The following is a 12,578-nucleotide window of genomic DNA, read 5'->3' as shown; positions in this document are numbered from 1 at the left end:
TACACAGCTCTGTCACACAGCCCTGTCTAGCAGAGCAGACTTGCTTTTTCTCTACTGCAATTAACTGCTTAAGGACCGCCTCCTGCACATATATGTCGGCAGAATGGCACGGCTGGGCACAATCAGGTTCCTGTACGTGGCTCTTTAAGTGCGCAGCCATGGGTCGGGAGCGCGCCGCCGGTAGCGCGCTCGCGATCCGGTCCTGAGCTCCATGACCGCGGGACCAGCGGACCCAATCGCCACTGGTGTCCCGCGATCGGGTCACAGAGCTGAAGAACGAGGGGAGGTCTGTGTAAACAAACCTCTCCCCGTGCTTCCTACTGAGCCTGTCACCGATCGACTGTTCCCTGTTATAGGGAAAGATGATCAGTGACGTCACATGCCAGGCCACGCCCCCTACAATGAAAAAAAACACATAACGTCACACATAACCCCTCCTCAACCCCTAGTGGTTAACTCCTTCACTGCCAGTGTCATTTACATAAGAATCAGTGCATTTAAATAGCAATGATTGCTGTATAAATGACAATGGTCTCAAAAATATCCGCTGTGTCCGCCATAATGTCGTAGTCACAATAAAAATCACTGATCGCCGCCATTACTAGTAAAAAAAAAAAAATATTAATAAAAATGCTATAAAACTATCCCCTATTTTGTAAACGCTACAACTTTTGCGCAAACCAATCAATAATCGCTAATTGCGATTTATTTATTTATTTATTTTTTTACCAAAAATATGTAGAAGATTACGTATCGGCCTAAACTGAGGGGAAAAAAAAATTTTTTTATAGATTTTTTGGGGATATTTATTATAGCAAAAAGTAAAAAATATTGCATTTTTTTCAAAATTGTCGCTCTATTTTTGTTTATAGCGCAAATAATTAAAAACGCAGAGGCGATCAAATACCACCAAACGAAAGCTCTATTTGTGGGAAAAAAAGGACGCCAATTTTGTTTGGGAGCCACGTCGCACGACCGCGCAATTGTCAGTTAAAGCGATGCAGTGCCGAATCGCAAAAGGGGGCCTGGTCCTTTGGCTGCAAATTGGTCCGGGGCTTAAGTGGTTAAGTAGCACCAACGTGTCTTGTCCCTCCCCCAGCACTGATTGGACTGTGAAAGAAGCAGCAGACTGATGAGCTGGTCTCTCCTCCTCTCAGCATGTTTCTTATTAGCACATGAAGAGATAAAACTGATTGGCTCCTTTTGCTGCTGCTCCCCATCCCAGCCTGTGCTCTGCTGTAAAGTGGCTTCAAGAGGTTGATTTAAAAAATAGACCTAATGATGTATTCATTGCATTCATTTGCGTCATTCGCTGGGCAGATGTATTAACCATTCGCACAAGCACCCCATTTTATATAAGAATAGAATAAGACTAAGAAATAAGAACAGAATAAGAATTAGAAAAGAATAGGTATAAAAATAGAATAGAAAATAAAATAGAATAGAATAAGAAGAGAATTGAATTAGAATAGAATAGGTATAAGAAGAGAATAGAAAATAATAAAATAGAATAAGAAGAGAATTGAATCAGAATGGATTAGGTATAAGAATATAATAAAAAGAGAATAGAATTAGAATATGAATAAGAATAGATTAAGACTAAAATAGAATGAGAATGGAATAGAATAAAATAGATTAGAAATAGGAATAGAATAGGGATAAAAATAGACTAGGAATAGAATAAAATATAATAGGAATAGAAATAGAATAGAAGTAAAAATAAAATTAGAATAGAATAAGTACAGAATAGGGATAAGAATAAGAATAGAATAGGATTGTAATAGGAATATAATTGAAATAATAGAATAAAATAAGAATACAATACAATATGAATAAGACAATAATAGAATAAGAAGGGAATAGAATAATAATAGAATGGAATATGAATAGAATAAGAAGAGAATAGAATAAGAATGGAATATAAATAAGAATAGAATAAGACTAGAATAGGAATAGAATAGAATATGAATAAGACAAGATTAGAATAAGAAGGGAATCAAATAGAATAATAATAGAATGGAATAATAATAGAGTCAAAAGAGAATAGAATAGTAATAAGAATAAAATAGTAATAAGAATAGAATGGATTAAGAATAGAATAGAATAAGAATAGAACGGTAATAGGAATAGAATAAGAATAGAATTAGAATAAGAAAATATTATAATAAGAATAGTATAGAAATAAGAGAATACAATAAGAATAGAACAGGATAAGAATAGAATAGAAAGGATAAAATAGAATATGAGTAAGAATAGAATAGGAATAAGAATAGAATAAAAATGAGAAGAGAATAGAAATAAGAATGGAATAGAATTAGAAGAGAAGAGAATACAATATGAATAAGAAAAGAAGAAAATAAAAGAGAATAGAATTATCTCCTGTGATCCTCAGCTCCATCTAGAGGCCATAATGTGGTATTTTTACTGAAACACCTGAATAATAAAACATCACATTATGACCCCTAGATGGAGCCGAGGATCACAGGAGATAATTATATGACATACAATACGACCCCATAGGTGGAGTAGTTGTGACTTGTACTTTAGGTGAAGAGGAGCAGATCCAATGCTCAGTGAGGTTTTGGTGTTCCTCACCCTTTTACGAATAGTATATGAGAAGAAGATATTTGCCAGAACACCAAGGACCATCAATTTCATCCAAGCAGTCTTTATTCATGATAAATCACATCACAAATCGGTGTAATGCGACATTTGGGAGCCACACAGGACCCCTTGGTCAGGCATGTATCCAGCCGGTGGTCTCTGCAGCACTCAGTACCTTGTGAGCTCACTCCAGAAATGTGCGCGGTGGGAAGGAGGATTGTGGCCTTTTATGAAGAGGTCCCTTTTAATGTTTTGGGGGAGGGGGAGGGTGTACTGGCTGTACAAATGAATGCTTCATCATTGGATGAGGAACACTGTAAAGAATGATTCCACACTATCCAGAAAACACAAACAGGAAGTTCACTAGTGAGTTCCACTGTGGCCAGAATCCAAACATCACCTCAAAGGGTCACTGGGAGTGGACTTCCTGAAGCTTGTATAGAATCCTCAGCCACTATGGACCATATATGTGGCACGTGGGCATGAAGACCCCCCTCCTTGCTCACAAACATTCACCTTACCTGGTCAGGAAGGGATTCTGTTATATCTGTAAATACCTGTTGATCCTGCCAGTAACCTTGCTGCTCACTCTGCCTGTTATCAGTTACATTGTTTCCAGTTCTCTCTGAGGACTATAGAACCTTTCCCCACTATATTATGGAGAAAGGGGGTGTTCGGTAGTTCCCATCCTAGGGTGAAAACGCTGCTTCTCCATACAGTCCGTTTGTTACATGTAAATGGGGACAAGTCGAATGTTCACAGGCTATAGTCTCTGCAGATCGAATGTGTGAATGGGGAATATACCTTATGGCCACTAGATGGCAATAACTATCATAAGAAATATGTATACTCCTCAGCTCCATCTGGTGGCCTGAATGCACCATTTTTTTCCCATTCACACATTCGATCTGTGGAGAATAGAAGCCTGAGAACATTTGATTTTGTCCCCTTCGCACACAATGCAGTTTCACAGTGTAGTTTAACCCAACAGGTATCTAAACCCCAAAACAAAAATGTAATATGTTGCAGGTTACCGGTCCTTAGATGTATCCGAATCTCCAAATTAAATGGTAACGAATTTTGTTGAAATGAGTATTTGTTTTCTAACGAATTCCAAATTTTCAGATTCCAAATTTTCGGAACGATTCGAATTGGGATTGGTCGAAAAATTACGTGATATCACAAGGGGGCAGGTCACCCGCTGACGTCATCGGGTGACTCCGCCCCTTGCCTATTTAAGAAATGTCAGACAGAGGAGCAGGCAGTCGGTGGGGAGCCCTCGACAAGACCGGAGGTTTTTTTTTCTGGATCTAGCGGACAGCGTGATTGAGGATCGGCCTACATCGGGGGACATTGTTTTTTTTAGTTTTTAATAAAGGATTTGCCAAAAACTCATGTACTGTCTTTATTCAAGTGTTGACACTTTTTTGGTGAATGAATAGGGGTATAATGTACCCCTTACTCATTCACATAGATGGGGGGGCGGGATCTGGGGGCCCCTTTGTTAAAGGAGGCTTACAGATTCCGATAAGCCACAGAATCCCACAACCACCGGCCAGGGTTGTGGGGAAGAGGCCCTTGTCCTCATCAACATGAAGACAAGGTGCTTTGGGGTGGGGGGCCCTGCCCCCGAAGCACCCCTCCCATGTTGAGGGCATATGGCCTGGTATGCTTGCGGGGGGGCTCGCTTTTTCCTGCCAGGATGCATGCTCAGGTCTAGTATAGATTTTGGGGAGGGACCCCACGCTGTATTTTAACCACTTAAGGACCGCCTCCTGCACATATACATTGGCAAAATGGCACGGCTGGGCACAAGCACGTACCAGTACGTTGCTCTTTAAGTGCCCAGCCGTGGGTCGGGAGTGCGCCGCCGGCGGCGTGCTCTCGACCCGGTCCTGGGCTCCGTGGCCGCGGGAACAGTGGACCCGAACGCCGCTGGTGTCCCGCGATCGGGTCACAGAGCTGAAGAACAAGGAGAGGTCTGTGTAAACAAACCTCTCCCTGTGCTTCCTAGTGTGGCTGTCACCGATCGTCTGTTCCCTTTTATAGGGAAAGACGATCAGTGATGTCACATGCCAGGCCACGCCCCCTACAATAAAAAGAATGCATAACATCATACATAACACATACACTGCCCCCTAGTGGTTAACTCCTTCACTGCCAGTGTCATTTACACAGCAATCAGTGCATTTAAATAGCACTGATTGCTGTATAAATGACAATGGTCCCAAAAATGTGTCAAAATGTCCGAAGTGTCCGCCATAATGTCGCAGTCACAATAAAAATCGCAGATCGCCGCCATTACTAGTAAAAAATTTTTTTTTATAAAAATGCCATAAAACTATCCCCTATATTGTAAACGCTATAACTTTTGCGCAAACCAATCAATAATCGCTAATTGCGATTTTTTTTCACCAAAAATATGTAGAAGAATACGTATTGGCCTAAACTGAGGAAAAAAAATGTTTTTTTTATATATATTTTTTGGGGATATTTATTATAGCAAAAAGTAAAAAATAATGCATTTTTTTCAAAATTGTCGCTCTATTTTTGTTTTATAGCACAAAAAATAAAAACCGCAGGGGTGATCAAATACCACCAAAAGAAAGCTCTATTTGTGGGAAAAAAAGGACGCCAATTTTGTTTGGGAGTCACGTCGCACGACCGCGCAATTGTCAGTTAAAGTGACACAGTGCCGGATCGCAAAAAGGGGCTTGGTCCTTTGGTTGCAAATTGGTCCGGGGCTTAAGTGGTTAAAAAATGTTGTTGGCATGGGTTGCCCCTTAGAATTCATACCAGCCCACGAAGGGCCTGGTATGAATTGGAGGGGGGGGGGGGCGGGGGCACGCCGTTTTTTTTTTCAGACTTTTCTATTGCCGTCGTTCTTTGGTTTACATTTCAGATCTTAACGGGGAAGTCCATTGACAGCTGATGAGTCTTCGGTTGTTAAGGACGTGGCGGCCGGCTTCCCGGCCCGTTCCTCAACAACCAGCTATTCTTCACACAGAATTCCAGTTGGTCGATCATTTTTTGACCGATTGGAAACGTTCCTAAAATTTGGAATTCCTTAGAAAATGTATAAAACGACATGAAATTAAACAAAATGAATTCTGAAACATAATGAATATATCCAAAACTAAACTATTTTGCACTTGTCTGTGTCAGACCCAATATGAGATCCACTTCTTGCAATCATGAACAAAGGTCCAGACCGTAGGTTGTTTGGTTCCAATAAACATTATTACCATTTCTACGTGGCCATTCATACTTTGTTATGCACACTGGACACAACTCCTAGCTGACACATTTCACCCTCAATCAGGGTTCCCTGATGGGCAAGGTGAAATGCGTTAGTAGAGTCACGTCCAACAGGAGTTACAAGAATGGCCATTTAGTGGTGTTAAAAAAAAAAAAATGTTCAACGGATACTTTTTATAATGATAACTTCTAGGTGAAGATGAGCATCCTGCTAGCTTCCTAAAGTGGCCTTGTTAACGACCTAACTTCTTACTGGTTCCTCCTTCCGAGCTCCATATCACTTTAGGAGATGCGATCTACGCGGAAAAAAAAATGAGGATTAGATTTAGGGACTTTAAGTGAACACATGGCTTGGTAAGGCCAATTGTTCCATCCCTTGGGACTTTGAGTGAAATTATGGCCTGGTGAGGTCATACATTTCCACCCCGTCCCGATCAAGAGGGGAGAGAACGGGATGGACCACTGAATGCTGTGTAGGACACAGGAGATTGACACTCCCTGAAATGGACTTCAGGAGACCATTTCTGGTGGTCAGAGCAGAGTTCAGCAGTGCATGGAGCGGGGGGGGGGGGGGGGGGGGTAGGTATTCCAGGGTCTTCTTTACAGGTAACAGCTTGATTGGAGACCTTTCCTAAAGCCCAAATCCAAGCTAAAACTATTTCTTCAAACACAAGGCCCATGGGCCAAATCTGACCCAGCAGGCCATTCCACGTGGCCCTTGCACCTCTACTGCAGCTGCGTCACCCCCGTCTCCGACCCCACCTTGTTTTCAGCAGAGGGGACCAAAACGCCTACGGATCCTATGCCAGCCCCAACCTCCCCCGCCCTCAGCAGACCCCTGCCCTCCTGCGCTTTCTGCTCCTCAGCTTCTTCTTGTGATGTGATGTAGGGAGGGTGGGGTGCTCTGGTTTTCTAGTCTTGCAGATACAACCGGCCCTTTGAGGGCAACCATACTGCTGATAATTGACTTTGATACCCCTGCTCTAACCCATCCTAATAGACTTTTCTTCTCCTAAACTCAAAGTTCCCCCTCCTGGTCCCTCACCATTACTGGTGAGATGAAGCACAAGATTGCCAGTCTCCCTGTAATGGCATCAGCCCTCTTCTGGATCCTGAAAGTACCCCCAACCCCTGGACATCCAATAGGATGTGTCCAGGTCACCAAGGCATTGAAGGAACCAAGTAGTAACCATAAGAGAAGACTCGGGCTTGCTGACTCACGTGACCATAGTTTAAGGGGAGTAAAAAAGGGCAGTTAGATGGGGTCTTTTTTGATCCAGCGATCAGAGAGTGGGAGATGAAATGTATCCCGCAGTCTGGCTTGAAGGATTCCAGCAGCAAGATCCATTAACCATTTGCCGAATCTGTTCCCGTCTTCTTGGAAAGTTTGAGTGGTTCCATCTCCTCCCTTCTTTGTGACTTAAAATGGTTTGCAGGCCAATTTTATTTCATTTTTAGGGTTGTTTTTTTTATCAGTGATGGCGAACCTTGGCACCCCAGATGTTTTGGAACTACATTTCCCATGATGCTCATGCAGTGTAGTTGAGCATCATGGGAAATGTAGATCCAAAACATCTGGGGTGCCGAGGTTCACCATCACTGTTCTGTATCATCACCCTTATAAGCAATAATAGTGGGGGAAATAAATAAATAAACCTGATCACTATCCTAGAGTAGTACAGTGTTACTATGGTGACACTGAACTACTGATGACCATATGTAAAAAAATAAATATATATATATATATATATATATATATATATATATATATATATATTAAATTAAAATAAAAAAATTATCTTGAAGTAAAAGAAAATTGAATAATTTTTATTCCATCTTTAAAAAAAAAAAAAAAAAAAAAAAAAAAAAAAGAAAAGATTTTTTTCAAGATTATGTAAAAATAAATAAAAAAAATAAATTCTGAAAAATAATCTTAAAAAACTGAATGAAAAGCGATTACATTTTTTTCACTTTTAAGATTTTTCTTAAAGATGATTTTTTTTAACATACTGTCATCAGAGTAGTTATTTATGTAATTAGTTATTTATTTTCCCATACTGTCAGTGTCCCTGATGATCACTGCTACAATCATAATATGACGCTGTACTGCACCAGTGACAGTGAAAAAAAAATATATATATATATATATATATATATATATATATATATTATTAATTTTCCGAAAAAAAATGACAACTTTAAAAAAAATAAAAAACTTGCCTCTTACTAAATACCTCAGATCTACTTTCAAAAAAGGGGTAATTTGAGGGGCATTTTAGGGCTTTAAGAAATGCAATAGGCCATCAGTACATCAGGATTGATCAAATTTTTAAATATATTACACCAAAGTTTTTAGACTCTAACCTTCACACAGACTAAATAACATACACTGATTTTGGGTTATTATTTTTTTGCAGCAGAATACATTTTGGCCTAAATTTATGAAGAAAAAAATATTTATTTGCAAAATTTTAGAACAGAAACTAAGAAGAATGTTGTTTTTTTTTCAAAATTTTCAGTCTATTTTAATTCCTATAAAAAATAAAAAAAAAAATAAAAAAAACAGTAGTAATGAAATACCAGCAAAAGAAAGATCCATTTGTGTGAAAAAAATTATATAAATTTAATTTGTGTACAGCGTTGCATGACTGCGCAATTGTCAGTTAAAGTAGCGCAGTGCTTGGCGAGTCATTATCTATCTAGTTATGGTTTATGATTCTTGACTGACAGCTTGCTTCATTCATATATATCCTCATTTGATATGTACGCACCATATGCCATTTTTTATTTCGCAGGTTTGCTGTATTGTGCAAAAAAGAAATTGTATTTTATTTTCTAATAAAAAAAAATAATATTATATATATATATATATATATATATATATATATATATATATATATATATATATATATAAAAAGCGCAGTGCTGAATAGCAAAAAAATGCTGTGGTCATGAAGGGGGGGGGGGGGAGGGGGGGGATAAAACCTTCCAGGGGGACGTTCAATTAAATTTTTTATATATGCTCCCTTTGAAATTTCAAAAGCTGAGTAAGTCTCGGGTGAGTTATTGATGTGCGTTTCTTGAGCTACTGAGCTCTGTAAGCAGTATACCTTTCTTCTAGGGCCACATTCACATTTGGCATTTCTCGAACGCCAAAACACACAGGAAACGTGCGCGGGGCTACAAATGTGTGCCACAAAGACGCACAGCGCTCCAAGCCCAAAAAAGCTCTGGAGCTTCTTTTGCGCACATGTTTGTGCATTTAATGGCTGTTTTTGCCTTGCTGTGATTTTTTTTTTGCTATTATCCATTTGTTCTCTTTGTATGTGTTTTTTGAAAAAAATATAAATAAAATCAGATTAAAAAAATAAATAAAAATGCAAGTGGGAACTCGGGTTTGTGCTATGCAAAGTTTGAATGGGTGAATTAGGGTGGATTTGGACCCATACTGAAGAACTACTGCCCCCAGTGGTCAAAGCACAGAAAGAAGATGAGAGATTTCATGGTTGAAGCACCAGGCAAAGAGACCAACAGGTTTCTCAGATGACCACCAGGAGCTGCAGAGAAAAGTAAGACGCCAATTTTGGGATAAAACTTTATTACACATTTATTGCATTGATAAAACAAACTCCAAGTTAAAAAGGCTACATCTCAGCGAGTATGAGTTCTCTGGTGTTTATCCATATGGGACTTGCGCCCGAAACACCTCCCGCACACCGTGCAGGCATACGGCTTCTCATCCGTATGAATGCGCTGGTGCGTCTGAAGCTGCGAGCGCTGGGTGAAGCACTTGCCGCACTGCGGACACGGAAAGGGCTTCTCGCCCCGGTGGACCCTCTCGTGAACGATGAGCTCGGCCCTGGTGATGAACCGCTTGCCGCACTCCGAGCAGGAGTAGGGCTTGTCACCGGTGTGGTGTTTTTGGTGTCTACGGAGCAACGCCATCAGCGTGAAGCTCTTGCCGCAGTCAGAGCAGGAGAACGGTTTTTCTCCCGTGTGAATACGCTGGTGGGTTCGGAGCTGGAATGTCCACGTGAAGGACTTGCCGCACTCCAAGCACTGGTAGGACTTGTCGCCAGTGTGGGTCCTCTGGTGGTGCACCAACTCCGTCCTGGAGGAGAACGGCTTGCCGCACTCGGCGCAGGAATACGGCTTCTCCCCCGAGTGGATCTTCTGGTGTTCTACAAGCCGGGCCCGACACGGGTAAAGCTTACCGCATATGGTGCACAGGAACGTTCCCTCCGCGGAGTGAACCCGTCTAAGGTGCGTGTTCAGTGCAAACTTCCAGACAAAACTTTTCCCACACTCTGTACAGGAGAACGGCTTCTCTCCGGTGTGAACCTTCTGGTGTTTAAGAAGCTCCCACTTCCGTTTATAGTTTTTCCCGCACTCAGGACAGGCAAAGGGTCCCTCGGTGGTGTGAGACTCTCGGTGCTGAAGGAGGGCAGAGTTGGTGGGGAAGCATTTCCCGCACTCAGCGCATGGAAACGGCGTCTGGTCACTGTGGGTTTTACGGTGCTCGTTGAGGCACGACACGGTCCCGTAGCTCTTGCCGCACTCGGGACAGATGAACGGGAGCTCCCCCGTGTGGACGCTCTTGTGACGGTTAAGGTTAGCCTGCCCAGTGAAACACTTCCCGCAAGCTGAGCAGGAATATGGCTTCTCCCGCTTGTGGGCTTTTAAATGCTCCATGAGATGAGATTTCTGGGATAAACATTTCCCGCATTCTAGGCACTGAAATTTCGGACCACGAGACTTGAGAGACACGCCTTCAGAACTGGAAGGATCTGGTGATCCCTGGCCACCTAGTTGCAAATCTGGAGTAACTGTATGTGATCGACCTGGGAAATATCTCTCAGAACTAGAGGGACTGTCCAACCTGTCTGCACCGTATGATTCCGAACGGATGTTTGAACGGAAGGTATGTGACTGAGCATTAAAAGATCCCTCAGGATTGGAGGAACTGGCTCTTCTACCCTCGGCATAAATTCCCCGACGGAGATCATGTACTCTAAAAGATTCCTCAAAACCTGAAGGATTGGATAAACTGGGCGCATTGTAAAGTCCTGTATGAGAATCTGGCATCGTGTGTTCGGCGTCGGAATATGAGGGTGAGGAAGGATAATCCTCCGATGATCTGTTCAACTCCCGCCCATCTGCCAGGAAGAAAACAAAGACGTTTTTCAGGATTGTCTTTGAATCATCTGTAGTGTATGGGGTGCAAGTTTAAACTGTATAGCCGAATTAAATTCATTTGACTACAGTGTGATGTCCAGTTTCTGGCATGTTTCCAAATTTTACGGGTTCGTTCACCTTTACCAAAAAGAAATGCTCTACAAAAACCAAACTGTGCAGCTTTTACCAAAGTTAAATAATGCCCTTGCTATAGGGGTAGGCCATTTAAGTACTTCCCGAAGCCTAACTGAAAAACTCTCAGAGATGGCATCATCCCGTCCTGCCTTGTAGCTAGGATGTTGCCAAGAGCTCAGAGCTACTTCATCAGGGGGAATTTAATCTGAGAAAGCTCTCACAGCTGCAATAGTGGAGGTGAACAGTAACAACTGGGAGTCTCTTAGCAACATCCTAGCAACAAGGCAGGATGGCATGAAGCCATCCCTGGAAGTCAGGCTTCAGGAGGTATGTAAAAGGCCCTCACAGGAGCGAGCTCTCAAATTATGAGTTCAAAGCTACTTCATCAGGGGAGAGAAAGAGCATGGGAGGGGGTTTGAATTAGACACAAGAGCTCACTCCTGTGATGATGTGAACAGTAACAGCTGGGAGTCCCTTAGCAACGCCCTAGCAACAAGGCAGGATGGTGTGATGCCATCCCTGGGAGTCGGGCTTCAGGAGGTATGTAATTGGGCCTCACCTATAGGAAAAGCAACATTCAACTTTGGTTAAGGCTGCACAGTTTGTTTTTATCTACAGCCACCCCTTGTCTACATCTACTTTTTTTTTTTGTAAAGGTGGACTAACCCTTTAAATGTGAACTCTTTACATATTACATATTAGGAATTGCTATTTATTGGGCAGAGTTGTCTATGTACTGAACATTAGTCATTTTTTTCTGCCAGTTAGCCTCACTCGTGGATCCGTCAAAGATGCCACCTGCCCATAAATTCCGGGTTTAGCTATGCATACCGTGTCTGTGGAAATGATCTTTAACAAAGATTGTCTTTATGTTAATTTTAGGTGTACAGAGCATACCCTGCCAACCATACAAGGAAAGATTCCAAAGGATGGTTATGGTAATATCATACAGACATACAGTGAGGGAAAAAAAGTATTTGATCCCCTGCCGATTTTGTAGGTTTGCCCACTGACAAAGAAATGATCAGTCTATAATTTTAATGGTCGGTTTATTTTAACAGTGAGAGACACAATAACAAATATATCCAGAAAAACATATTAAAATAAATCTATATCCATCTATCTATCTATCTATCTATCTATCTATCTATCTATCTATCTATCTATATATATATATATATATATATATATATATATATTGCATTTTAATGAGTGAAATAAGTATTTCATCCCCTAACAATCAGCAAGATCTCTGGCTCCCAGGTGTTTTCTATATGGGTAACAAGCCGAGATTAGGAGCACTCCCTTTTAAGGGAGTGCTCCTAATCTCAGCTTGTTACCTGTATAAAAGACACCTGTCCACAGAAGCAAATCAGATTCCAATCTCTCCATCACGGTCAAGACCA

At 41.4% G+C, this 12,578-nt stretch overlaps 2 protein-coding genes across 4 annotated transcripts in view; both read right to left on the bottom strand.

The window, feature by feature from the left end:
• Window positions 1-12,578, bottom strand: part of LOC143956160 (uncharacterized) — a 482,654-nt gene that overhangs the window by 91,004 nt on the left and 379,072 nt on the right. The gene's annotated exons all lie outside the window — the stretch shown is intronic.
• Window positions 9,444-12,578, bottom strand: part of LOC143956222 (uncharacterized) — a 13,264-nt gene continuing 10,129 nt past the window's right edge. For both annotated transcript variants that reach the window (XM_077466396.1, XM_077466397.1), the window contains exon 6: window positions 9,444-11,018. In XM_077466396.1, the coding sequence (XP_077322522.1) occupies window positions 9,514-11,018 (1,505 nt within the window). In that variant the 3' untranslated portion in view covers window positions 9,444-9,513. The remainder of the gene's footprint in view (window positions 11,019-12,578) is intronic.

Source organism: Lithobates pipiens, unplaced genomic scaffold, assembly GCF_037356315.1.
Source record: "Lithobates pipiens isolate NorthernLeopardFrog02 unplaced genomic scaffold, aLitPip1_a1.2 Scaffold_35, whole genome shotgun sequence".
In the NCBI taxonomy this organism is placed as follows: domain Eukaryota; kingdom Metazoa; phylum Chordata; class Amphibia; order Anura; family Ranidae; genus Lithobates; species Lithobates pipiens.
Note: the sequence above shows the minus strand (reverse complement) of the source record. Positions and strands in the feature narration are given on the sequence as shown.